Source organism: Aulonocara stuartgranti (genome assembly GCF_965226115.1).
Source record: "Aulonocara stuartgranti genome assembly, chromosome: 7".
NCBI classification, from domain to species: domain Eukaryota; kingdom Metazoa; phylum Chordata; class Actinopteri; order Cichliformes; family Cichlidae; genus Aulonocara; species Aulonocara stuartgranti.
In genome coordinates, this window is record NC_138945.1 from 18,077,115 (window position 1) to 18,104,235 (window position 27,121).

Below are 27,121 nucleotides of genomic sequence, written 5' to 3' on the forward strand. Positions count from 1 at the left end.
TCTACCACTACCATACTAAGCTTTTCTGTTTACAGCAATAGCATTGGACTTGTATTTTGGAATGTGATCGCAGGCATCGGTAATTTTATTAAAATTTCATATATTTGTCGTTTAAATTAAATCTATATTAACCGATTTTGATTTCACGTTGATTTTCGTGCGCTTTAAAAGGTTTAAAACACGGTTCTTGTTTCTTTAAAAGACTGTAAACATTCTCACAACTTCCGGGTCATGCTGCATTCACGCGCATTCCACAGAATGGGAGGGGGGTTGGACCGGTTCAAGGCAAAGTTAAAAAAAAAAAAAAAAAAAGGGGGCGTACACATTTCATTCCGAAAAGTTCACCAGTGTTAACGCAAAGTTACACTTTTGTTCCCTCACGTCTGTAGTTTCAATTGGAGATATATACTTACCAAAAGAAACTGCATGAATTGTGCAAAAACGGGCTGATTCCCCCCCCCGCTCTTCAAATTTTCCAGTATTTACGATGGGATGTTGGCTTTAAACCGATAAGACCTGAACGCAACGTGAAGGTCAACAAATGTGGCTAACGATTAGCTAACTGCAGCTTATCCACTGTTGCTCGTGGAAAGCCGTGGATGAATGTGCGTATGTCCCCACTTTGTTCTAAAATAACGAAGTATAAAAACATACCTTCAAAATTAAAAGAAGTTAATTTTATGTAGGCAAGCCTACTGGCATGTCAAGTTTTAATTGCAAGTTTTAGCTGAGTTGCCCGAATTAACGTTAGCTGGCGTCAGTATGACGGAGTTTAATTTGTTTTTCTAGCGAGTTTTGGGGATGTTATTGCCATAATAAACGTTAAATATCCAAAATAAAATATAAATCTTTCTGCTACGGTACTTTGGAAACTCATTCAGCGGCCATGTATACGAATCTAGATGGCAAAAGCAGGCCAGACTTGCGCTCATAATAATGTACATTTTTGTACTACTCTGTCGTGATTAAAGCTGAAATCGAGCATATATATGATAAGTGACCACCGCCACCACGCGTCGTATCCCGTTTTTTTTTCATATAGGATGGCGTCATTTGGCTGGAAGAGGAAAGTTGGGGAGAAGGTGTCCAAGTCAGCGGTGCAGCAGTTTGAGGCAGAAGCGGAGAAAGCTGTGGATGATGGGCCAAGTCAGGACCCCGAGGTGGATTGGCTGCACGCTATCAAACGACGGCGGGAGATCCTGCTGGAGGACTGTGCTGCCAAGAGCAAGAGACTGGAGGAGGAGGGTGCCCTGTTGGCTGAGCATGGCAGGTGAGAGTGCTTGGCGCAAACACATTCTGACAGGCACACAGAAACTGGGCCAAGTGTCCTCTTTTTTGCGAATCAAAATACCCTAACACACAGTACTGTGCAAATGTTTTGATCCACCTCTTATTTTTGTCATTTATTATTTCCTTACCCTTAGCTTGGAAAATTAGGCTACGTTCAAACTGCAGGCGAAAGCGCATCAAATCCGATTTTGTTTTACCCTATGCGACCCATATCCGATCATGGTATGACAGTGTGAACGGCACAAATTCGATCTGGGTCACTTTCGTATGTGCTACTGAATCCGATACATAAAGGATGTTTTAGAAAGCGACTGCTGTTTGAATGGTCATGTCGCATTAAATCAGTCTTTTACGTCACTGACACAAGACAGACGCCAATTATCAGCGCCGGAGAAGCGTTGTGTGTGACATCTTCTTTTGCGCATGCAGGCTGCTCTGAGCGTTCACACCAATGACTGGTTCACACTAGAGAGCGTTTGCTGTCGCATTTTATTTGTAGTGTGAACAAGTAGCCAAAAAAATCGGATTTGATCAAAAAATCGGAATTGAGCATTAAGACCTGCAGTGTGAACCTAGCCTTAGAAATGGTTGTGGCGATTTATTGAAACGTGCTAACATAAATGGAAATGCATTATATAGGACAGAAACAGTTTGTATCGTTAGTGTAAATATATGGTATGATCGCCTTTATTTTTCAACACAGCCCAGCAAAAACTCCAATCCAGCTCCCTTGATTGCTTTGGAAAATGTGTATTTTCATTTTTGGACTTAACTGTATTTTTATACCGTTTAGGTTTTATAAATATGGAACAGTATGGGCAGTGAGCTATCGGAACCTTTTCTGCAATTCTACAATTCTGAATTGTGCTCCTGAAATTGCATTTCTTTTATATATTAAGATATCTCAGGCATTAAATGTGTAGTTAACCATCTTTACACTGACAGAAAGTGGCGTTTCACTTGTCCGGCCCACTGAAGATCAAAGTGGTCTGTATGTGGCCCTCAATGTAAATTTAGTTTGTCATTTCTGGGCTATGGTGAGGCCAGTCCCTAACTGATAGTGCCCATTGTCACTGACTACCAGTCCACTTCTTGTGTAATCTGGGATACCTCAGTGTGTTGTCTTCATTTTCCTTCCTTAATAATGGCTACTTGAAAGACAGCCTTCTACTGAGACCATTTTTGATGAGACTTCAGTGAACAGTAGATTGATAAACCGAAGGGCCAGATGTTCTGTGTCTGGTTTCTGGTGGAATTTTTTCCAGTTTCTTAAGAAAATTACTTCCAGATACTATTCATCTGCTATATATATATTTTTAAGGCCTGTCTCTTCTTATTTGTCCTCCACTTGTCCACTTTCCTCAAATTCTTTTAAGGACGCACTGCACACCATACCAAGATATAGAAGGTTAATAGCTCTTTAGAAATCAACCTTGTTGGAACAAAAATATTATTTTATACGTGTCAGTCTGTGTTATTTTTGGCACTTTTCATAGATTCGGACAAAGAAACGGAAACAAATTGTGTTTTTTGTTACAAGCTGCCAGTAACAAAGTTTCTAAAGATACAATTTAAAATTGGTTCTTGGCTAAGTTGTCTGTTATATGTAGACAAAACACACTGGTTAATCCCTTTAGTTAGGTGCCTTTTGAGTGTGTGAATGATTTGTACTTCAGTGTTAAAAGGTTTGAGAAACAAAAAAATCATTCCTCTGAAAATAATCAGGTACAAGGACTGGACTGAAAAGTAGTGAAAAAGCTGCCAATGTCCAGAGAAAAACTTTGAAAGACCATCAGAAAGACGGGACAACAATTTTTCAAGACCACTTTAAAAAATTACAAGAAAGCCTGATTTGGAAGCAAATAATAAAGAAATGAGGGGTGGCTCAAGTCTTTTGCACAGCACTGCAATTCAATAAAGCTGTAGTTGTTAATGAAATCAGACAATAGAAATCCAATATTTGTGCAGCTGTTGCCTTGGCAAAAACAGCCAGTGGTGAAAAAAAGGCTGTATACATAAGCCGCGTTCTTTCAAAGTAATTTTCCACACTGTGTGCCAAGTAGGATTACAGCATGAAACATATTTGTATTCTGTGGTAATAATGGCATCCTGTCAGTGTGCTGCTAGATTCCCTTGTGAAAAGTTCTGGGAGAACTGTCAGTTTCAACATTTTTCCCTCCTCAGCTTTGCTGTTAGTAAGAGTCAAGTTACTTCAGATCCTCTCCAGAGGAGGGCAGCATTGTACAGACAATAAAGACATATCGATCACAGTTTAGATATTTCTGTTGGCTTTCTAGTAAAGATTTACATTAAAAACATATTAAATCCAAGGAGACGTGTAACTTAGAAAGGCATCTAAGGTTGAGGTTTTCCTTGTATTTAATTTAATGGCTTTTCTGTGAAAGGTCTAGCACATGTTTCAGAAGTCAAAGAGCATTTGTTCTTCTCAGATCATCTGGTCAGATTATCTCTATTTAATATTGGAGGGGAAAATAAAAACACAGCCGCATTATTTAAGCTTTTCAAACAGAGCAGGGATTTAAAGGTTTAAATCTACTCAAAGCTCTACTGTCAGAGTTCCCGAAGTAAACTTTAGAACTAACGTTAGACTGACTAATAACAAGCAATGTGGTCAGTTTAAGAGAGCTTTTTATTTTATTTTAAATGGATACTCACCATTTCAACTCAAATTTTTTTCTTTTTAAATAGATACAGATATTACAAAAAAATAAGCCTCTTTCAGAAGCTGTTTTTATGTTTGTTTTGTGATAATTTAACCTCTTTAACCAAATAACAATCACATTGTGAAAGCTTCCTAGTCCAGAAGACGTAATGCTGTTGTCCACAGTGACTGCCTGTAATTATATTTGTGAGAAGAAAGTGGATTTTACTGAGGAAATTATGTCTTACTGCTCCATAATTGCAGTTCAGTGGTTTGAAATGGTGTCTGGTCGAGGATGTCAGCCATGTCTTTTTTTTCTTTTCCCTCTAATAACATTGACCTGTGATGTCAGCCTGATATTACAAAGGTTTAGATGTTTGTGATGTAATTGAACAGCTCCTATAGTACCCACTTGTTCTGTGAGCAGAATAGTAGGGGGGTTATGTTTTGCCTGTTTTTCTACAATTATGTCTTTATGTTAACATCTATTTGCTACCTAAAGGTTTTACCGTCCACAGTTAATATTTATATTTGCCACAAATGTATTTTGTTTTGATATTTATCTAATTTTATTTCCTGTTGCTAAATATCCATATATGATTAAGATGCTTTAAGTGGATTCCCTCCCATAGCTGCCTTAAAACACTTCTTTACCATCATCATTACCATCACTACATCAGAGCTTATTAACTGAACTGATATAAAATTAACAGCTTTGCAGTGTAAATATCAAAATTGCTCTATTGTGATACTATGGTGCATAATGTGTTGCCATACTTCAGCGATGGCTCAGTCACACACAGAGTAACAAATAAAGTGGCAGACAAATAATTACCATCTGCTGTATAAATGCAGTCAGATTGCCATCATGTTGGAATTAATTAGAGTCCGTGTGCGCCGATGAGGGCAGCACCTTATCTGGAGTACAACTCTTTGCAGTAGGGGAGTCGATCCAACTGGTTGCATTTTGGCTCTATTCTTATATAAAAGCAAGGTTGCCATTCTGCAGCAACTACATTTCTATTTTGGAGCAATTTCTAAATATTTGTTAACTCCATAAATAGTTAATATGAATTTGTTTTTAATGTGAATTGTAAAAATTGATGGTAACAGATTTGCAGTTTTTCCTGGTTTATGTCAGTTAATTGCTGCTTTATCACAAATCGGTTGCATATTATTGCCAACTTGATCTCATTCTGTCACAAACTGACCGCAGCTTCCATCTTATTGCTTTTTTATCATCATGTTGATGCAGCAAGTAACTGCCAGTGATCGCAGACCTGATTAATGCTTTTGAAACAACCATTTCAAATCCAACTCAGCTGCAAGTTCTTTGCACACGCTCAGATTAATTTTGGGAAACACCATGGATTTCCCTAGTGTTACTGAAACATTAGTTAATTTAAGAGTAATATAAACTTCCCACTAACACACTAAATGTCATGCTTACCAAAGAGTTTTCTGTAATTTGGGCTGTTGTTGCCATCTTTAGGAGATTAGCCGCCTCGTCGTTGTTGTATATGTATGACTGGGCTCACTGACACATTTATTCACAAACTGCATATGTGTTTAAAAAAAACGAAATGTCTGCCTCACAGTGAAACAATCATCATTTCAAGGAGGTTGCATAACAAACAAAACGTGACGTTTAAAGGCGTTTATAAGGTAAAATATAAGGTAATAGCTCATCTTAGGTATGTCTATTATTTTTTTATTTTTAAATTTTGTCCAGCAAGTTGTGTTTTCTCAAAAGCAGAGAATGCCAAATATGATATTTGAAATCTCTTTGAAATGGTCAACATGTTATTGTGTAGTAAGGATTAGAGATGGCACGATACCACTTTTTCATGTCCGATACGGAAACATAAATTTGGATATCTGCCGATACCGATATGAATCCGATATAGTGTTTTTTTTAATCAATAAAACTGTTTTTTCTTTAATATCTTGCTGCATTTTGTATAAGTTTATACTCAAGTTTAAATAATTAACAACACTAAAGCTATTCTGTTATACCTGTATGTAAAAAATACACTGCGTCCAAAATATGTCATAGTTCAGCAACACTGATTAATCTAATAAACTTAAACCTGCACCATCCTCCCTATTCTGGTATTTTATTCTGCCCCCCACCCTCCACCTCATGATGCTTAATCGATGTAATCAAATTTAATTTGATGCAGGGGGAAAATGCACAGAAATAAATTATTTTTCAAGAATAATTAAATAGATTCAACATCTTTCTTCAACAGAATTGCAGAATTCACAGATGGTACCTTCCCAAAGGAAAAAGTAGTATAGCTTACTAGGGTATATTAGACTTAACAGTTACTATATACAGTAATGGACTTCTATATATTTTACATCAGATTAAAACTTTGGGTGTAAGATTCAGATAATTATTTATTAAAAGCTAGACATTTTAAATGAGAATAAGAAAGAAAAGTATGTCTTTGTGTCCCCTTTTCCCTGTTCATGCCCTATCGGCCCCCCTGGCTAAACTTTGCTCGATCCGCCCCTGCACAGTTACCAGCCATCAGCTACGCAGAAAATGATCCTGGTGTAGAAAGTAATATTAAATAAATTCTAACAACAGCTTATCAAGGTTAAACGTGCTGCTGTTGTTCAGCCGCTGGTTTCCTCTTTCTGGTGAGAAGTGGGCCAAAAACAAAGAAGAGAGACGGACTCACGACAGAAAAGCCGATCAGCTGATCATTAAGCAGTTTCAGGATTGAAGTAGCAGCAGGAGAGAGAGAGAGAGAGAAGAGGCAGTCGCACCATATATCGGTTGTTAAGCTTAACGTGGGAATGCTTTACAAACATTCAGAGATGAACTTACACACTTGCTTTACTTCTCTCTGGGAAAACTTCCTCGGAGATGGAATGCTGGTTTGGTAGCTACGCTACAAATACACACAGCCGCTTTATCACGTGATGCATACTGCTGCGACGTGCTACGGTTATGAGCCGAGTTACGCCATGTAGCAAGTTTTGTGAGGTGCTTTTTTGATATTTAATGGATCGGATTACATTTTTTTTTCTCGCCGATATCCGATCCAGTAATTTGGGTCAGTATTGGACCAATACCGATAGGTAATATCGGATCGGTCCATCTCTAGTAAGGATATGAGGGTTTCTTATGATAGGAGCATGCTGGGATTTTCTCCTTTTTTGGACAGTAGCGTGTTAAATGATGATCCATCCTCTACTGTATTTCATAATTTTCCACTCTTTCTTTAAACTAATAACAAGTAAGCACTTAAATCATTCAAACGGTATTAGGCTATGAGCAGAGGCATTATAAGAGAAACATAAACCACTAAAGGAAACGTTTGTTTTAATCCGTGGAAGAGTTTTGCAACAGTAAAATCAGAGGAATATAACTTCCACTGGAAAAGAGTTGGCAAACTGTTTAAGTGTGTTTTTTAAAGATAGATTTGAAAAATGATTCTGTGCATGCAGTTTTTATATTAATTTATATTACGTTTCAAAATAGCTGCCCAAATAATGGACTTTCTTAAAATTGATACTAGTTACTGTCCCGTCTCTCTAACCCATCTTTGACTGATAAACAGTTATGATGCCACTAGAAGAGCCATTTTTAGCTTGCAGGCCTCACATGGTTTATAGCTCATTGCTTAATTTCCTCATATGATTTTGCAGTATTCTTTACTTCATGTAATGGAAAGATTTCCACACTCCTTTAGTTCCGTTTCCTCACTGTTCTCTCTGCCTTTTGAATGGCAGTGGCATGTTTTCTGACTGCAGTCTGAACTTTGTAGGTGATGACCACTAGTTGTCTCATTGTGTGATTTGAATTGCTTTTGATTTTCTCAGGATATCCATCTCCATAAAGCTATAAAAGGTGTCGATTTGACATACCCGGGACGTCACCTCTTGTCTTTATCTTGATCAGGAAAACAGTGTTGTGTCAATATTGACCAGAGGAAGAGAGTTCCTAGAATCGCCTGGAGTGTATGCATATGTGGTGAAATACCTGAAGACTTGTGAATCCTGGTATACAAATCTATGCAAAGCAGTTAACTATAGTGGTGACAGCTGCTTGGAGTGAGGTTCTAGAGAAGCTTAATGTGACTTCGTGCAAATTCTGCTATCGTTCTGCTTTAATGTCTGGGAAGGAACTAGTAGACAACGTAATTAGCTCATGCTAAGAAACCACCAAGGGAGGTTTTGGTTTACCGTTTGTCTCTTCACTTCAGCCAACCTTTTTCTGTTTATGTAACCTGCTGCAGCCTGTGTGCACTCTCTGCTGCCGGAAGTGGGCAGATGTTGTGGCGTACACATGCAGCTTTATAGTTTTAAGAAATTCTTTGTTCTTTTTTCCCCACTTTTTCCTATTATAAAGATGATAAATGTATTTTAGGTTTCTTTGTTTTTTAACTGGCAAGACAAAAAAAGCACAAAACCAACCATGTGGTTATGGTTGTAGTAAACAAATGAAACATGATACAGCCATGTTAGTAATGGTCTGGTTTTCTAATCTTTTAGGGAGTTGCCTGAAAGAATAGAAAAGTAGGGCAGAGGCAGCTTTCAAATTAGGTGGCATTTCTACAGCACGCAACAATAGAAATAATTAGGGGAAAGTGCTTTTATGATGTCCACAAGCATGTGGACCCATGTTAGTTTGCATAACATATCAAATCTCTGGGTGGAGATGGTGAAACTGGGTGTCTCATTTCACTGCATTATATTATTTACTGTTTGAGTTGATTGCGCTTCAGTGCTGCATTACCTGCAGAATTTAACCTCAGCAAAGTTCATCATGAACCTGTGTTTAACTTGGTGCTGTGAGCCACGTCTGGATGTTTGGTTTTGTGTAGGTTGGCAATGTTTAGATTGGCTTTGTGTAAATTCACAGTGAACACAGCAAGCATTCATGGTTCATAAATGCATGACTATTAAGAAGTGAATGTGCTTTACCTTTACGACTCTGATTATAGATACCTGAATCCCACTTTTCTCAGTTGGATTTGAACCACAGTGTGTGTTTTCTTCAGGCACTGGGAGGCCATCAAGAAGTGGGATGAGGCCATTCAGTTGACTCCAGACAACCCACTACTGTATGAAATGAAGTCCCAGGTATATCATTAATTATATTCTCTAACAGACATATTTTCTCAACAAACAGTGGTGGAAATAATTAGTTGATCCTCTACTGAAGTTTGTTCACATCTTTGTAAGTGAGCAATCTCAAATTTTATGATAGCAAGTAAACAAGATCTTGCCTCATGAGGTGATGATGATCATGAGAAAAGTTTTGGATCACCCTAAAACTGCATGAAAGGAGCTGGTTAATGATCTGAAGACAGTTGGGACCACAGTCACCAACTGGTACCACTGGTAACGTCCTAGCAGACCAACAGACCCGTTGTGTTTGGAGGAAGAAAAATGCTGATTATGAGCCAAAGAGCAACATCCCTACAGGCAAGCACGGAGGTAAAAACAATTTGTTTTGGGACTGTTTTTCTGCAAAGGGCAACTACAGGGCGACTTTATGTAACGGGAGAGGCCAATGCACAGTCAGATCTTGGATGAAAACCTTCTTCCCTCAGCCAGAACACTGAAGATGGGTTGCAGATGCATCTTCCAGCATGTCAATGAGCTAAAACAAACCACCAAGGCAACAAAGGAGTGGCTAAAGAAGAAGCACATTAGGCCATGGAGTGGCCTAGCCAGTCTCCAGACCTCAGTCTGATAGAAAGTATGTGAAGGGAGCCAAAGCTTTAAGTTGCCAAACTGTAGCCAAGAAACCTAAAGGATTTAGAGAGTTTCTGTAAAGAGCAGTGGGCCAAAATCCTTCCTGAGATGTGTGAAACCTGGTGACCAGCTAGAAGAAATGTCTTACTGCTGTGCTTGCCAACAAGGGTTTTTCCACCAAGTGCTTACTCAAGTTTTGCTTAGTGATCAAATAATAGATTTTTAAAATTCATTCTTATCAGTAGCAGCCCTGAAGAAATGTGATCTTAGTGCCATTTTAATGATAATTTATTTTCACTTCCATTGAAATTGCATTTGAAAGGGATCACGGTTCCAGTATGTATGGCTTGGATCTGACATGAGTGCAGTATCATATTTCATTTGTGAGAAAATGTACTTTAAAAAGCATATGTGGTTAACATTGTCTTTAACCACATGGTTGAAACAGCCACCCCATTTTGTTCTGCTGTTTCCTGATACACTGTAGAATTTTTGTGAGATGCGAAACCTCAAAACTTTAAAAGATGCTGTTTTACACTTGGAGTTTTGTATTCAGTTATGCCAGTAAACCAGGTTGCAACGTCAGAGCTGAAAACAAAACTAGTGCAGAATTACCAAAAACTGCAGTAACTGCGTGAGGCTAGCTCCACAAGTGGGTCAGTTCTTGTAGAACGTTACAGTTTAATGCCCAGCTCAGCAGCAGAAGTAAATATGCGCAGTTAACATTAGCTTTCATAATATAATCCATAGCCAATATTTTTCAAGCAACTGTTTCAGTTAATTGCATATCACAATGGGCATGTCAGGCATTACCTATCTTACCTACCTTAATCTGACTCATTAAACTAGCTCCTTCAGTGTTGCCAGTGTAGCATTTAAATTCTATTATTAACACCTAGCTTAACACTGCACCTTCTGGTCCAGTTCTGCCTTTTAAAAAATTCACCAAATGCTAATCTTGAGACTTTAAGCAATAGTCCACAAACATCAATCTTTTATAATCAGTCCATGGAATCCATAGTTAAAATTTTCTTGTTTAGTCGCATAAAATTTCAAAAAATATATTTTTTGTGATATCATGGTGTTTATCAGCAATGATAAATTAATGAAAGCTGCCGGTGGCCATGGCTACATAGACCATTTTTCCCGCTTCCACTTTGATATTAACATCTGTTGCTTATTTTCAATACCATGTAAATAATCTTTAATCTTTTTTTTTTTTTTAACTTTTCTCAACTTTCTTTTCCTCTTTGTTTTTATAGTTACTCTTCCTTTAGGTATTTTGGCTGCGCCTCAGTTCTCCTTTTCTTGTTACACAAGAAAAGTAAAGAAGTCGTGGGTGTAGTCTCACAAACTCCATTATTTCCTCCATTATTTCCATAGTCATTCACATCTCACAGAGTACTCCAAGCCTAATATAATATCATCCATTATAAGAAATTTGAGAAGGAAATCGTTAGAGAAGCATTTATTAGGGTATTGGGAAAACACCGCAGCATGATTTTTTTTTTCCTCATTCCAGGAATGACATGAGCTATAGCATAAATTCAAACTGGCCTTATACCATTTCTACTTGGATTGAGCTTCAGTGTGTTTGGACACACATGTACACCCACTTCACCTATTAGTATCCATTAGCACTGCTGATGTTGTTCACAGTCGTTAGACTGAAAATGGGCTGGTTCTCATCAAATGCCTATTACTGGCCCAGATGACGAGTTTGGTTACAGTGACTCTGCTGGCCTTTTACTTCCTCTCATCACTTTCTTCCTGTTTAATTTAATCTGTGCCACTTGTGTCCTGCCACTTGTATATCTGTGTGGCTGAAATCAGTCCAGTTTGTAAACCTTTTACTCCGTCTTACTGGCTATAAATTAATGATTCCAACCTATGGTGGATCCTGTTGATAATGAGATGTCTTCAAAATGTTATGGCTTTGAAGGCATTTTGGTTTGCGGTGTTCTGACAGAGACATTGTAGGTATTCCTGGCGTATCAGTGGGTATCAAGCTATGGTATTAAAGCAGTCTTTAGACTTCAACATGTTGTGTTGGTGCATCTTGCTGTACACTGGTGCTATTCTCACGTCTAAGTCTCATGTTGAAATGTGATTGAAAAAGGAGGAAGTAAAAGTAAACCTGTGTCCAGCAATAGCAAGAGCATAAATGTCCTAACAACAATACTCAGTTTAGCTTTATTTTTGTCAGCATCGCTTTGCTCTGCATATATATAAAAAAATCGTAAAAGACAATAATGCTATTTTTAACGGCATTACCAGCGAAAGAGAACCTCTTCAAAAATAGTTTTTGTTTATTATGCAAATACATGCACAAAGTTGTCAGGTCTTGACTTCAGGCATGACAAAAGCAAAATCAAAAAGGGCCAGCGTCTGAATAATAGATGACTTTATAATACAAGGTTAAAGACGTTAACAACTTCAGTTTTACACTGTTAAATGCGATCACAGAAAATGTCAGTGATTTAGAGAGAAATCTTGTGACCGTGAAGGTGCTCTACACTGTACTGCAGGACCAGTGGTTCAGTGAGTCACCACAAATCAGTCTGCAGGGACGGAGATATCAATTATTTACTTTTAATATGGTAACTGACCAGTATCAAGCTGAAAATAAAATGGTGTGATATATGAAAAGATATAAAGCAACAATAAATAAATAAATAGTCACACTACAAAATGTAAGCAAAGACAGTTTAAAGCCTGTGTACTTTCTGATCTCGATGATCTTTTTTTCTCTCTTTGATTTTGTTGCTGTTTTGTTTATGGCATGCGTGCATCATCTTTAACCTTCTTTGTTGTCAGGTGCTGACCATTCTGCAGGAAGTCTTTCCAGCTGTGAAGGCAGCAGAGATGGCAGTGAAGTTCCGGCCATTGTGGTGGAAGGGCTGGCAGACCTTGGGTCGGGCTCAGCTCAACTTGGGAGAGGTGGACCTAGTGAGTGTATCTGGCAATGCATTAAAAACGTCCTGTGAAGGCAGGGCTGCAAGAAAATGCAAATAATAAATGGTATTTTTAAGTCACAACTACTGCAGACTGACCTCCTTAACTGCTTATCCAATTCAGAGTCACGGTGGGGCTGGAGTCTCTCCCAGCTTTGATTGGACGAGAGCCAGAGCACACCCTCAACGGTTCACTAGTCTATCACAGGGCTAACACAGAAAGACAGACAATCATTCAGGCTAATATTTGCAGTTTTATTAGGTTAGTTTCTCCCAACCGAATAACCTTATCTTTGGACTGTGAGAGGAAGCCAGAGTACCTGGAAAGAACAGGTGCAAAGAGACGACTAACATGCAAATTCGCATGGAAAGGCCTCATGCTTTTGTCAGATCCCACCACACAACTGTGATACCTTGTGATACTTCTCTGCTGCCACTCTACGCATTCTACCCTGGCGTTCTAGGCTATTTAAAAGTAGAAGGATAGTCCGAGCCTTCAGCTTTCAGGCCCCTGCTTCTGAGGAACCAGCTCCCAGTTTGGATTCAGGAGACAGACAAGACACCCTCTCTACTTTTAAGATTAGGATTAAAACTTTCCTTTTTGATAAAGTTTACAGTTAGGGCTGGATTAGGTGACCCTTAATCCACATTTAGTTATGCTGTAGTTGTGCTGTATCAGTAGTGTTGCATAACAGTTGATGGCTTTTTTTTTTTCTTAGGCAGTCGCTAATGGTCTTTACTGGAAGGATCAATTTATGCATTTGATTTTGCAATAAACTATGCCTGTTTATGTAGATACTTGTAAGTCAGTTGTCTCGAATTTGGAGCGCCGTTAAGATGGATGACTTACCGTGTTTACTATTACTTTTTTTGTGAACTCTGTGAGACAAAGCAACTCTATGAAAGCACACCCAGGTGCCTGGGGCTTGGACGATTGCTTAAATTGCCCCAGAACACGCCGGGACCTGTGGGTGTTCGAAACTCGCAGTTCTGCTGCTCGGCCCTTTTCAAGCCAAACAAACAGGGGTGAACTCAGAACGCCTTCAGCTAATGTTGCTCCTACACGCCCCAGAGCGGGAAACCTGTCCTATGGTACCAACAACAACAATAGGAAGTGTTGAAAGTTACAGCTAAAACTAAACCAAATATAGACACACCTCCCTCTGTAATGAAGCTTTTGGAATGGAAAAGAAAAATACGGCACATCTATTTTTAGCTTGACTTGTTCAGTCGAGTTTCAAAGCTTTGTATGCACCAACATGTTTGAGTAGCACATGTTTGTGCAAATGTGAACACAGTGATTTCCATGTTTCCTTTCCATGGCTCTGCTCTAGTCCTTCCCTTCTTTAATTATTATCCCCTGCAATCCAATTCAAGAAAAATGCATAGTCTCCATGTATGATTTGCGTTTTAGCATAAAGTTTGTTTGGCCATGAGTTTTATAGAGAAGAGTGATGATTTTTTTTCCTGCAGTAGCAGTTGAAGGATTACTTTCATTTATAAAGGTTGATTTGGCTCTAGTTGATTCAAGATTATACTTGATGTGTTGTTTTAGGCACAGACGGTTGCACTTTTTTCAGAAATCTTATTATGATTAACCTGTCATCATCTTTGACAGCGCATGTTATTTATGTTACAGGTGAGGAATGTTAACATCAAGTAGTTTTGATAGATTCCCATCAGGAGATTAATGCAGGCTAGCAATTCAAGCATGAAAAGCAATCTCCAGATTACAGAAAACACCATTTATCTTATCCTTTAAAGAATTGTGTTTTAATGAACAAGTAACAGATTTTCTTTTTTCTAATTTTTACTTTTATGGGAAAATGGGAGGTCAGACAGGAGTCTCCGTGGACTATGACATTGTCAGGCAATAATGTGAGAGTAGGCAGCAGGTGGTAGAGAGCCTGGAGACGTGGAGTTATGCACTGGTGAGAAGAGGAATGCAAGGAGAGATAGATGTGACAGTTAAGCACCTAAGTACCTGGGGCCAACCGACAGTGCACAAGAGAGGTGAAGAAGAGTAGAGGCAAGGTGGTGTGGGTGGAGACGAGTGTGACAGAAGTTTACAAGATGATTGTAAACCTTCCCATTTGCTATGATGTATACTGTGCGGGGACACTGGCACTGACAGAGATCAGGATTGGTACAGATCAGGATGGACAAGATTAGAAATGGGTATATCAGAGGGACTGCTAAAACAGAGCTGTTTGGAGACAAAGTTAGAGAGCCAAGGGTGAGATGGTTCAGACATGTGCAGACAGCAGATATTGGGTATACAGGACAAAGGATGTTGAAAAGAGGAAGACCACGGAGAAGAATCATGGAATTAGTGAAGGAGGACATGCAGAAGGTTGGTGTGACAGAAGAAGATGCTAGAGATTGATTGGAGGTAGATTATCTGCTGTGGCGACCCCTTAAAGAGAGCAACAAGAAGAAGAAGAAACCAGGCAGCATATTTCAGGAGTGATGTGTGGTCACATAGATAATTATAGACCATGAATCTTTCTGTTCAGTATAACTATTAACATTCAAACTAATGTGCGAACCCATCCCACAGTCATATAAAAGTTATTGAGCTCCTTTTAATGGAACGATCAATCTGTCCACAATGAAGCTTGTGGTCGTGCTCATTACAACGCTGATGCTGCAATCACCTGCAGCATTTGGGACAGTAGTCTGAAATCTTGTATATGTCCCTAAGCGCATGTCATTACTGTCCCTCTAGGCTGTGAGGTCATTCCAGATTGCCATCCACCAGTGCCCATCAGAGCGCACCCTGTGGCAGGAAGACCTTACCTGGGCTTGGAGGTTACAGAAGCAGCAAACAGCAACCAAGGAGAAGATTCGACAAGAGGAGGAGACTAAAAAAGAGATCCTTAATGCCCCTGAGCTCAATCAGGACTATGATTTTGAGTCTGACGAAGTGCTAGCTGCTTGTGTGGCCGTCGCTGAGCGACAGACACGGTATGAGGAGCTAAAGAGGACCGCTGTAATCATAGATGCTGAGGGGAATGTAAAAAATGTACTCACAGGGGAGGAGGGATCAGAGGACTCAGCCACACCATCAAAGGAAGAGTTTGTCAAAGCAAGAGGACTTTGAAGAGAATATAAATGACTTTCAAGGTTCCGCTTTTGTTTGTCTTTTTTGTACATATTAACATTCACAAGAATTGTGAATGTTAATATGTACAAATTAAGACAGTTGAGTTTTACCCATGTGTGTCTGAATCCCATTCATGTAAATAGTAGTAAATGTGCATGTGAAAATTAAGTTGTAACATAATGTGGTTTCAGACAACAGTAAAAACAGGCTGAGGGTCAGATTTCAATCTGTGAAGGTCCGTTCATTAATTACTGAGGATTCATCCTGATATTTGTAGAAATATTAACTTTATTTGCTTCTAGTTGTGTTTCAAAATAATGTGGACACGTAAATTGAGAGACTTTAACTTCCCTGATTTACATGAAAATTACAACATTTGCTTGTTAAAATCTACAGCCACAATCTTTATGTGCGATTGTAAAGTACAGAGAAAATTCACGAGACTTGTGGTTACATTTTACTCTTGTGAATATGATTGTTTGTGAAATAGGATGTGGATTAAAACACGATTTATGCTCAGCAAATTGTCAGTGAGTAAATAAACAATGAAAAAAATGTCATAGTTGTGTTTCCTGCAGTTTACTTTCACCGGAGAAGAAGAATTGACTTGTGCAGACGTTTATTATGTACACTACTAGTGAAAGATTTGGACACACCTTCTCATTTAATGGTTCTTCTTTATTTTTACTGCTTTCTACATTGTAGATACATACTGAAGACATCAATTATATAAAGCAAGATATATGGAATTATGTAGCAAAGAAAAAAACAATAACTCAAAATAAAAACTCTGTTTTATATTTTACATTCCTCAAAGTAGCCACCCTTTGTTTCTTCCTGTTAAAAGGGAGTTTTTCCTTCCCACTGTCGCCAAAGTGCTTGCTCATAGGCGGTCATATGATTGTTGGGTTTTTCTCTGTATGTATTATTGTACGATCTACTGTACAATATAAATATATATAAGCAGACACATCTCTACATCAACTGTTCAGAGGAGAATCGAGACTTTATGGTCAAATAGCTGCTAAGGAAAAGCAGCAAGCAGAAGAGATTTGTTTAGGATTAAGAAACACAAGGAATGGACATTAGACCAGTGGAAATCTGCGCTTTGGTCTGATGAGTCCAAATTTGAGATCTTTGGTTTCAACCACTTGTCTTTGTGCAATGCAGAAAAGGTGAACGGATGGTCTCTATAGGCATGGTTTCCACCACAAAGCATGGAGGAGCAGCTGTGGTGCTGTGGGGGTACTTTGCTGGTGACACTGATGGGGATAATAAACCAGCATGGCTCCCACAGCCATCCCATCCAGTATGCATTTAGTTGGACCATCATTTATCTTTCTAACAAGACATTGACCCCAAACATATCTCCAGTCTGTGTAAGGGTTATTTGACCAAGAAGGAGCGTCAATGGAGTGCTGCTACAGATGGTCTGGCCTCCACAGTCACCTGACCTAAACCAAGTCGAGATGGTTTGGGATGAGATGGACAGGTGACGGGAGTGAAGTGAGAGGGACAGACAGACAGAGGATAAATTAATACATATAGTATATGTATTAAGAGGATTAGGCTTTAACCCTAATCCTGAATTGCGGCTGGTGAGTTGCTGACCCTATTGTAAGTGAACCATTTTCTTTATGTGATACCACAGGATCCCAGCATGCTAAAGTCAGGATTCTCACTTGTTCATTTCAAAAAATGTTTGTTTAGGGAGTTTTTAGTTTTTGTTTTTTGGTGTTTTTGATTAACTTGTTTATTTGAAGCTATTACAAGCTTAATCTCTTGAACTATTATCCCGATTATCTCTGGTAATTGTTTTTTACATTTTTTTTTTTAGTTTTCAATTTATTTTTCCTCAGTATTTGTAAGTCATCAAGGACTCATCAAGGCCCCAAACCATGACTCTCCCTCTGCCATGCTTCCATGCAAACACACTGCTTCCATCAGTGTCTTGGAAGTATTAGAACCCCAGCTCTTTCAGTCAGTTTCTTGAATAGTGATGGTTAGTTCACTGTACTCCAATGGCCTCCACAGTCAGCAGATCTCAATCCAACAGAGCATCTTCTAGATGTGTTGGAATGTCATATTCATGTCATGGATGTGCAGCCATCACATCTCCAGCAACTGTGATGCTATCATGTCAAATATTAAACCAAATCCATGTCAGAAAGAATTAAGGCTGCTCTGAAGGGAAAAGGCTGTCCAGCCAGGTACCAACAAGGTGTACCTAATAAAGTGCATGCTTAGTGTGTTTTATGATCAAGGTACAGCTCTCACACTCCAAAAAATTAGCAGATTTGGTCAGTACAGAATTTGTATGCCTCCAAGTGAGGGGCACATCTGTGAAGTCTCACCGGATTAGCTGGAACATCTGATTCCAAGAAACTGTTGAAGTTATTTGCATAGAGCAGTCACTTCCCTTTTCTTGTCTGGTTTGTAGGAAGGATGGGAAAAACATTCATTTCAGTTAAAAAAAAGACGATTAGGAAGGTGAACGTAAACTGCATATAATTAATTACTTGATCAGTCAGCACCACAGATGGGTAATGAGGCGGGATATAGATTGATTCTCAGTGGTGATAAATGTCAGCGCTTCAGATGACTGACAGGAACACTGTGTAATAATAATAATAACAGGAAAGAAAACAAACTACTAACACTTTTTGAAATAGAGAAATATGGCAAAGAGAAAAAGAAGACATTTCTACAACGTAATCTAACTTATATAATATACTATATATAAAGATTATATAAGTTGTGACACGCTTGTCTGAGACACACCCAAAAACATCGCTGGCGCAGTTGTTGTTTTTAGAAGTTGCATAATAAGATGAATGGAGGTCACCTGTGTATAATCAGGGTACGCCAAGTGATTTTAAACACACTGTATTTGGATGGTTCAAATGCTGGTCAAGCCACGTGTTCAATTTCAATGTAAATCCAAACTTTCCAAAAGAAATAAAAGAAAATGCATGAAAAAAAGGAACTGTTGTTAACCAACTGGCTTTGCTCAGCCGAACCTGCACCTCCTACTTCACAGATGCCTCAGCATTTCTGGGACAAGTCAAAACTTTTATTTTTCTAAGAGTACGGCTGCTTTGAAGTTGTTCTGACGCCGTCAGGTATATACTGGCTACTGGCTTTTTCCTACTCTTCAGCAGAGTTTTGGGAACTTTTTCCCCCCCCCATTCTAACAGTGTAGCTCAAGGGATAAAAGTATTAGTCAATCTGCCACTTCATGTTGCGATCAACAGTCTCAGCAGTTATTGGGTGGTTTTAAGTGAAGGTGTCTGCAAGGCAAGTCATCCCTGGAGGATGAATTTTATTTATTTGCTGAATACGCTTGGGTACCAGACAAAAAGTCCTACAGATTAAGATAACTCTGTTTACTTTTTCTCTAGAACAATTAATGTGGGTTCAAACAAAGGCATCTACAACGGTTATAAAGAAGTGATTGTTGCTGCCATGGGAAGGCTTAAAGGGACATGTTAAATCAAAGTGAAGTCCACAAGTCATTCCACAGTGAGAATTATTCATAGTTACCCATCTTCTCAGGAGCAGATATCCCCAGGGTTGCCAGAAGAAACCCTCTTATATCTAAAAAGAGCATGCCAGCACGGCTTAAATGTGTAAAGTTGCATCTGAACAAACCAAAATATCAGCACAAACACCTCTGACCAATTGTCAAGCACAGTGGCAGAGACATAATAATTTAGACTGATTTTACAGTCATTGAGTCGACCATGAACTCCTCTGTATACCAAAGTATTCTAGAATCAAACGTTGGGCCATTTGTCCAACTGTCGGGTCATGTAACGGGACAATGACTCAAACACAGCACCAAATGTACAACAGAATGTCTAAAAAAGAAAAGAATCAAGGTGTCACAGTGGCCCAATCAAGCCTAGACCTCTAACTTACAGAAATGGGACCTTAAAAAAGCCGTGCATAACTGCAAACTTCATTGAATTGAGGCGACACTGTAGAGACGAATGAGACAAAATTCCTCTTCAAAAGTGTGGGAGACTAAATCAGATCAAATGGGAAAATGTTTGCTTCCAGTTATTAGTAAAAGTACTTCTACATGCTATTGAATCATGGGGTGTGCTTAGTTTTTTTTTACACAATACTTCTGCATTTTTGTTTCTGTGAAATAAATATTGAGATGGCGTAATGTGTCATGCATTGCTCTTTATCTCCAGTCGTATAAATAAAGTTATAAACTGCCAAGAAGCAGCCAGCACCACTATTCAGTGGCTGATTGATACTGTAATATGTCCTGAAGGCATTGCAACAGAATACACATGACAGCATGCTGGGATGGGATTGCACAACCTGTCACTCAGTTGTCTTTTCTGCATTACTGCACGAGCACTAAGTGGCCATGTGTGGGACCACACCTTTCTTGGCTCTTATTTCAATATAAGCTACACGTCTTAAAGTTTCATGATTGCAGCCTACCCACTTTTGCAGAGAGGCTATTGTTTTGACAAAATCTGCCTTCAGATACATCTGCCAAAATACTCAGAACAACCTTTGTGATAGTTCCTGCTATGGTCGTGTTGCCATGAAGCTACACACTCCCAAGATAAAAACAAGATCAGCCATTCTATTCCAGCTCATGAAAACGATTAGTGCACAGTATAGTTTGGTAAGCCATCAGCTAGAAATAATTACAACCTTTTTAAATGGTTTGCAATGCTAATAAGTGCCATTATTCATCAGCTACTCTCTGACAAACATCGTCTAAATCAATTTGATTCTGTTTTCATCCTCAAATATCCTGATTGGGTAACAACAGCTCAAGTTAAAATAGTGCAATAGTTATTCTAAAAGCCCATAATGTCACAACTGGCCTCTTTTTCAATGGCATCTTCTAATGACCCTTTGTTTTCACAGGCTCATCATGGCGAGAGTTTAAATGTCTAAAACAGGCTGTCACATGTTAGCGGCGCGAGCTGATGAGATGGGGAGAGAAGGGACAAGTTTCCAAGGAGAATCGTTTTTCCTTCCGAGTCTCTGCTAAAATCCTGTCACAGCTGTTTTGTCAGTCACTATTTCCTGTCTCCCGAGAGGCTCTACAGCTTTAACAGATTTCTGAGGTCAGAGCTGTCTTTAAAGGGTTATTGTTCTCAGAGGGGCATTTCATTGCTCTCGGAAGGCTCTGGACGGAGGCCACAGTGGAACTGGAAATCATCAGAGGTAAAGAAACCAGCTGTCTGCAAGTGAACGATATCCTGCCGTCTGAACCGGCTATTGATTTTAAATTTGCTCAAAGCAGTCAGTGCTGACCAAGGGGATGGCAGGTGCTACGTCTTTTATAAACATCCATAACATAGAAATGTTTAAATTTCACTTGGGTTGTGTTGAAGTCGTCTACTTTCCCTTTTGTTTTGCTTTTTGCTTTTTTCTTGTTGCAAAGAATCACTTCCACAATGGGGCCAGGCATTTGTTACCTGTAGGCTGGACTATTGTAATTCCTTAATCTCCGGATTTCCTAAAAACTCCCTTTTACTTCCTCTGCATTTACCGACCACTATTTAACTTTGGTCTTCTCTCTCTCTGTAGTATATGCTTTGTTCTGTAAGTTGTCTTTTTTCTATCCTTTTCTTTTCGCTTTTTTCCTAAACACACGCAGTCATGTTATTTGTCCCCGTTGTCCTTACGTACTTGCTCATTGACACCCAACAATCCATGATCCCTTATCTATAATACTGTAGGATCCTTACCTTAGAATAGAAAGTGCTAAATGAGTACTGTAAATTGGTGCTACATAAACTGAACAGAATTGAACCAGCCTCATTGTTTTAATTGACAAAGTGGTGAACGCCATTAACCCTGAAGTGATAACTAATGATTTTAACTCAGTCTTTGCTGGACTGATCAATCTTGTTTTCAGTAGACTCGGAGAAGCACTTGCTTGTAATGTTAGTAGGTTCATAAGTATTTGGACATTAACACATATTTTTGTGTTTTGCCTCTGTATGCCACAGCAGTAGCTTTTAAAATCACACAGTCAAGATGTGACTGAAGTGCAGACACAGTACCCCATTTTCAGATGCTCAGAAGTAATCGGACATTTGACTGACAAGCTGTCTCATGACCAGGCGATGTCTGTCCCTTCATTATTCCATCACAGCAGACGAAACATCTGGGTTCATTTCAAATGCTGATCTTGTATTTGGTAACAGGTCACTGGAACTCTCATTACGAGGTCCAAAGAGATGTCAACAAGAGCTCTAAAGTCCATAATTAGGAGATACCTTTGTGGAGGGAAATCAAGAAGGTTTACAACAAGGCGCAAAGCACTGGTCAGACTAAAAAACAGGAAAACCAGCAAGGTATTCACCAGAAAACATCTAAAAGAGCATGCAGAGTTTTGAAAAAATGCAAAAAAGAAAAAAACTTTGGACAGAAGAAACCAAGATTATTTTGCACCAGAATGAAGGGAAACACGTGGAGAAGGAGAGGAACAGCAAGTCATCTGGCAAACATGATGTTGTTATGTGCCTGTGGAACCGGGTCACTGCTGGTTATTGATGACGTGACTGCTGCTAAAAGCAGAGGATGAATACTCTCTGCTGAGGTTCAGCAAATGCTGCAAAACTGATCAGACACTGCGGTTCCACAAATAGAACCGCAACTAAAGGCAACTGAAGCAAGGACCTGGTAGATCATCTCAAGACAAACACAACATTGGGTTCTAGACTTCAAGCAGTCACTGACTTCATTAACGCATTAAAACAATCCTTTTTAATGTGGATCTGTGTATAAAAATAGCTGTAATTTCTAAACACTTAATGAAACAAATTAAAGCTGAACACCTGCGCTTCAGTCACATCTTGACTGTTTAAAATCCTCTGTGGTGCTGTACAGAAGTGAAGCTTCAAAAAAATGTGTCATTCTTCCAGAACTTACTGACGTACAGTAGCTGTACATCATCAAGCATTTATTTGCTGTTAATACTTGTTTGCACATCATTCATCATCATTCACTCTTCCTGTTGATTCCAAAAGAAAACAACACACTGACGTTTATTAGCTTATATGAATATTTAGACACTTTTATTTTGTTTATAAATTTGGTACATAAGTTGTTGCTGTTTTTTTCATTAGACACATTTACACAACATTTTGTGATAAATCTGACACTGAACATGAACGTGTGTTTATATTTATATACGTCTATAGCAGCAGTATATCGAGGTCATGGCTTCAGCTTTCATTTCCTGCCTTATCTTCCTTATAAACTCTGATTAGCTGGGATTATTACGCATTGCATTACAAATTAAATCAATAAAATGACGGGATTAGAAGGATTTTTAGGAGTCACTTTGAAGTCTAACGTCCTCCAGTGTCTGCACTGTGGAACTCTAGTGTATAGCTGCCTTTGTTATGGGATTCAGGGGATGGCATAATCATAGTTTTGATGAAAGAGCTGCTCTGACAACCAATAAAAGTTTAATGTTTGAAACAAACAAACAAACAAAATAAAACACGAACACACATTCATCCCGCACCTATCTTCAAACTAACTGAACCTTCTCACGGAGAAGACAGTAACGTACAATTTCACACTAAAAATAAATTAACATCCTGGCACACTGTTCACATTTTAACACAACAAATTCTTTACAGACATCGTGCAGGTTGTTGAATCACAGCGAAACAAAGACAACCTGGCAATGAACTGAAATCCAAAAAGTGCAACAGGAGAGCTTTATGATGCTCCCTCGGTGGGCTTGTACTAATAAAAGTTATGTGATTGTATTCATGTGAGTTTAGCAATATAGCAAAGAATGAATGTGGAGTGATACACTGATAACGGGTACTTACAGAAGGTCTGTAATTCATCTGTCAAATGTTTGTAGCAGTCCACAAGATATCTACAGACTGACAGAATTTTCAGTCTCCAAATTTTGTTTGCAGTGCTTTCACTGGTTCCCATCTGTGAGGGGAAAGTCTTATTTTGGTGATTATGCTTATGGTTATATACATTTTTCTTGTATATCTGCTGTCTCATCTGTAAAGGTGACATGTAGAGGTGGGTCTTTGGGACACACTGGAGGCTCTTTCAGTGGTGTTTCCGACACTTTGTCCTCTAATACTCCGTGTCCCCTCTTAGACCCGTGGACCTCCTGGGGGACCTGCAATGTCTGTACAGCAGGAATGCTAGAGTCACCCTGCACTCCCGCCTGAACTGACCCACGCGCCTGCATGTTTCTTTCTGATGGGTACAGCATGGTGTGCGATGTGTTCACCATTTCCCGCAATTCACGGGACATCAGTGATGGTGAGTCCCGAGAGACGATGGATGAGGAGAGATAACCGTCAGCACAGAGGAAGTGCCTGCCACTGCTTCGTCCCCGTCCACCCATTTTACAGAACACACACTTGATTTTCTCCATTAGCTTGAGAACAACTGTCTTTCTGAGCAAGATGTAGATCCAGGGGTCTAGGATGGGGTTGACAGAAGCCATGCGGATGGCCTGCAGGTCGTCAAGTATCGAGTTCTCGTCTTTGCGGTTTCTGAACAGCTGATTTATGAAGATCCTCAGCTGAGAGGCAAGCAGAGAAAACAGGAAGGTAGAAAAGTTTAATAAGCATTAAGAACATTTTTATTTATTTATTTATAACATTTCACAAACAATTCAATTTTTTGGTTTTTGTCGACACTTGATTGGCTACACCTGATTCCTTCATTTAAGAGTAATATTTTATATATTTATTTAATATTCTTACACAGTTGAAATGGAATAGTCAAGCATAAACAGACACTATCTGACTTCTGCTAACTGAGATAAAGTACAAAGGGCAAGAAGCCAATAAAAGAAATTCCCACATTTCTTGCTCTCAAATAGCAAATGAGATTTTGGCACTTGGGCTTCCCCCGAGTCTAATCGTCAGTTGTCTTTTTCAAGACCCGCAGGCCCGGAAGTTTAAATCTTAAGATTTAAAACAGCACTCAGTTATCGCTACTAACATTACAATGAATTGCTTCTTATAATTTCTAATCATTACATCATAATTTTGACGGATATTAAAAAAAAATCCTTATCCTAAAACGTTTCTAACGGGCACAGTGAGAATATAAAGCTTTTGCAAATGTATTGTTGAGTTGATCTAAAAGATAAACGTGCCACTTGTCTGGGTTGTACTAATTGAAGCGACAGTTCTCTTAGTGCACAGTTCACTTCTGCGAAAGTAACACAAAGAGGACGATGTTTTAACAAAAACACTCAAAACTTTGCTCCTTGACATTATCTCAGGTTGGACAATGACGTCTGCTGATAAAGCTGAGAATAAACTGAGAATTGAGACTTTTGAAGTTAGCAACTTTAACGACACTGGTTACTGTAAATACTCGCATTAGTCCCCCACACAAACACACGTATTCCCTTGTGTACGTGTGTATGTGTGTATGCTGAAGTGAAAGCACAAAGGGTGTTAACAGCGAAACGTGTGACGGCTCACAAAGTGTGTCATCAGACCACAAAGCTCTAAACCAAGGACACAACATTCAGAAAGCATATGCGTAAAACCTGTGTTGGTATTTGTGTTTGCGTGCGCACAGTCTATTTTTTCATTACACTGATCAAGTTTAACACAATATCTTTCCTGGTTTTTCTGTCTCGAAAGAACCAGCTTGTTACAACTCTGTGACAGTCTAGTGCGCGCGCATATACTAGTGGCGCGCTTGCTCGTTACCATTTCGCCATACTCACCACTAAAGGTATGGAGCAGATGAGGACGACAGCGGATGTAGCTATAAGCAGGATCACCATCTGGATCTCTGCCCCAGCTAATCGTCCAAAATTTCGTCTGCGCCGGAGCTCCGCGACGCGCCGCGGATCTGTTCCCAGAGACGTGCGGCGGATGAACCGCTTGTGCATCAGGATCAGAGCTCCACACACGACCACGTTGCATATGACAGTGGCCAGCACGATGCCCGAGTTCACCCCAGCGTACATCAAATTAAAAGTCTTGACACTTGTGTCACTGCTGTTCCAGTCGATGAAACACCAGGTCTCAGACTCCTGGAGTTTCACACGACCGAACCCCATGCTGGGCATCGCGCAAAACACAACGTTGGAAATGTATATGGCTAAAAGAGCCAGCGCTGCGAGTCTCTGGTTGACGTACTCGTTGTAGAAATATGCGTGGTTTATCGCCAGGTATCTTTCCACTGACATTGCAAATACAATGCCTAGCTGCACCACGAAGAAGAAGAGCAGGATGAAGCCGGAGTACTGGCACAATGGATCAGCTCCAGGCCAGGTGCCTTTGATGTAGGTGGCGATGGTGACGGGGCTGGCCAGCAAGGTGCCCAGCAGGTCTGTCACCGCCAGGCCACACACAAGTGTGTAGAAAGTCGTCTCTTTTCGTTCCTTTCGTGATATTCGCAGAACAACTATGGCGATGACATTCCCCACCACCCCGAAGATGAACATAATCACCGGGATGGTGGGCGTACGAAATCCGGGTTGTTCTTTCGTGGAGTTCATAACTGCAATGAATTCTTTCACTTGTTCACGCTGAGCAAAGCAGTGACACTTCCCATTAATGCTCGTTCCTCCAGTTCTCCAGTAACCAAACCCATATCTCCAAAACGTCTCTTTTTACGCACAGAATTTATACTCCATATCTTTGGTGAAAGTACGGATCCACAGGAGACAAACGTTCACTCAGGTGGTTTTGCTTTGCAAGAGATGCTCCGACCGAGGTTGCGAGCTGCGCTTCACGCTGTAATTACACCATCATCTGACAGAGTAGTTTCCTCTTGGGTCACTGACGGCAGCTCCTCCTCTGTATTTCCTTTAACCAGCGAGCTTTTCGCGCAGCAACACAACCAAACACCATCTGCAGCAGAGAAGCCGCCAGAAAGAAGGCGCAGGTTAGAAATGAGTGTCTCAGGTCTTCTTTATGATTGGATTTCCAAGTGTGCACCTACGAGGACGTGAGTTTATCAACATCTTCGTCACCGCAAAAGTCATAACAACAGCTGGTTTGAACCAGAATAGTTAATTAAACTGGGAATAACCATGCATAAAAAATATCTAATGAAATAGAGTATATAAGTGTGGTTTATAAAAGAAAAAGCGACTTTATTTATCAAGCAAATTAAAAGATAGCAGGAGATGATTTAGTGCTTTTCCAGAATCAGAGGAAACTCAAATGATGTGAAACAGTCTAACTAAAGTCTAGAAGCCTGCTTCATCTTTGTCTTTACACAGAGGGAAAAGTCGCACTTTTTATTGCGCTACAGTTGCAAAACAGCTCTGCACACCAGTTTCCCGACTTATTTTCATACAACACAAATACAGTGTTGATGCGCTGTTATCTTGATCATGATGCACGGTACTCTTCAGGTTATGTAGTCATTTTTCACTTG

The 27,121-nt window shown here is 39.5% G+C and overlaps 2 protein-coding genes across 2 annotated transcripts; one reads left to right on the plus strand and one right to left on the minus strand.

The window, feature by feature from the left end:
• The first annotated feature begins 422 nt into the window (after positions 1 to 422).
• On the plus strand, positions 423 to 16,290 carry ttc33 (tetratricopeptide repeat domain 33). Its single transcript, XM_082542365.1, has 5 exons — positions 423 to 605; positions 1,043 to 1,270; positions 8,971 to 9,052; positions 12,488 to 12,619; positions 15,353 to 16,290. Coding segments are annotated over exons 1-5 (819 nt in total). The 5' UTR covers positions 423 to 603; the 3' UTR covers positions 15,728 to 16,290.
• A 6,482-nt stretch (positions 16,291 to 22,772) lies between these two features.
• ptger4b (prostaglandin E receptor 4 (subtype EP4) b) lies at positions 22,773 to 26,634 on the minus strand. The gene is made up of 2 exons (XM_082542364.1): positions 25,455 to 26,634; positions 22,773 to 24,287 (listed from the first exon to the last, which is right to left on the minus strand). The coding sequence occupies exons 1-2, from the start codon at positions 26,232 to 26,234 to the stop codon at positions 23,718 to 23,720; spliced, it is 1,350 nt and encodes a 449-aa protein (XP_082398490.1). The 5' UTR covers positions 26,235 to 26,634; the 3' UTR covers positions 22,773 to 23,717.
• Positions 26,635 to 27,121: the final 487 nt, after the last annotated feature.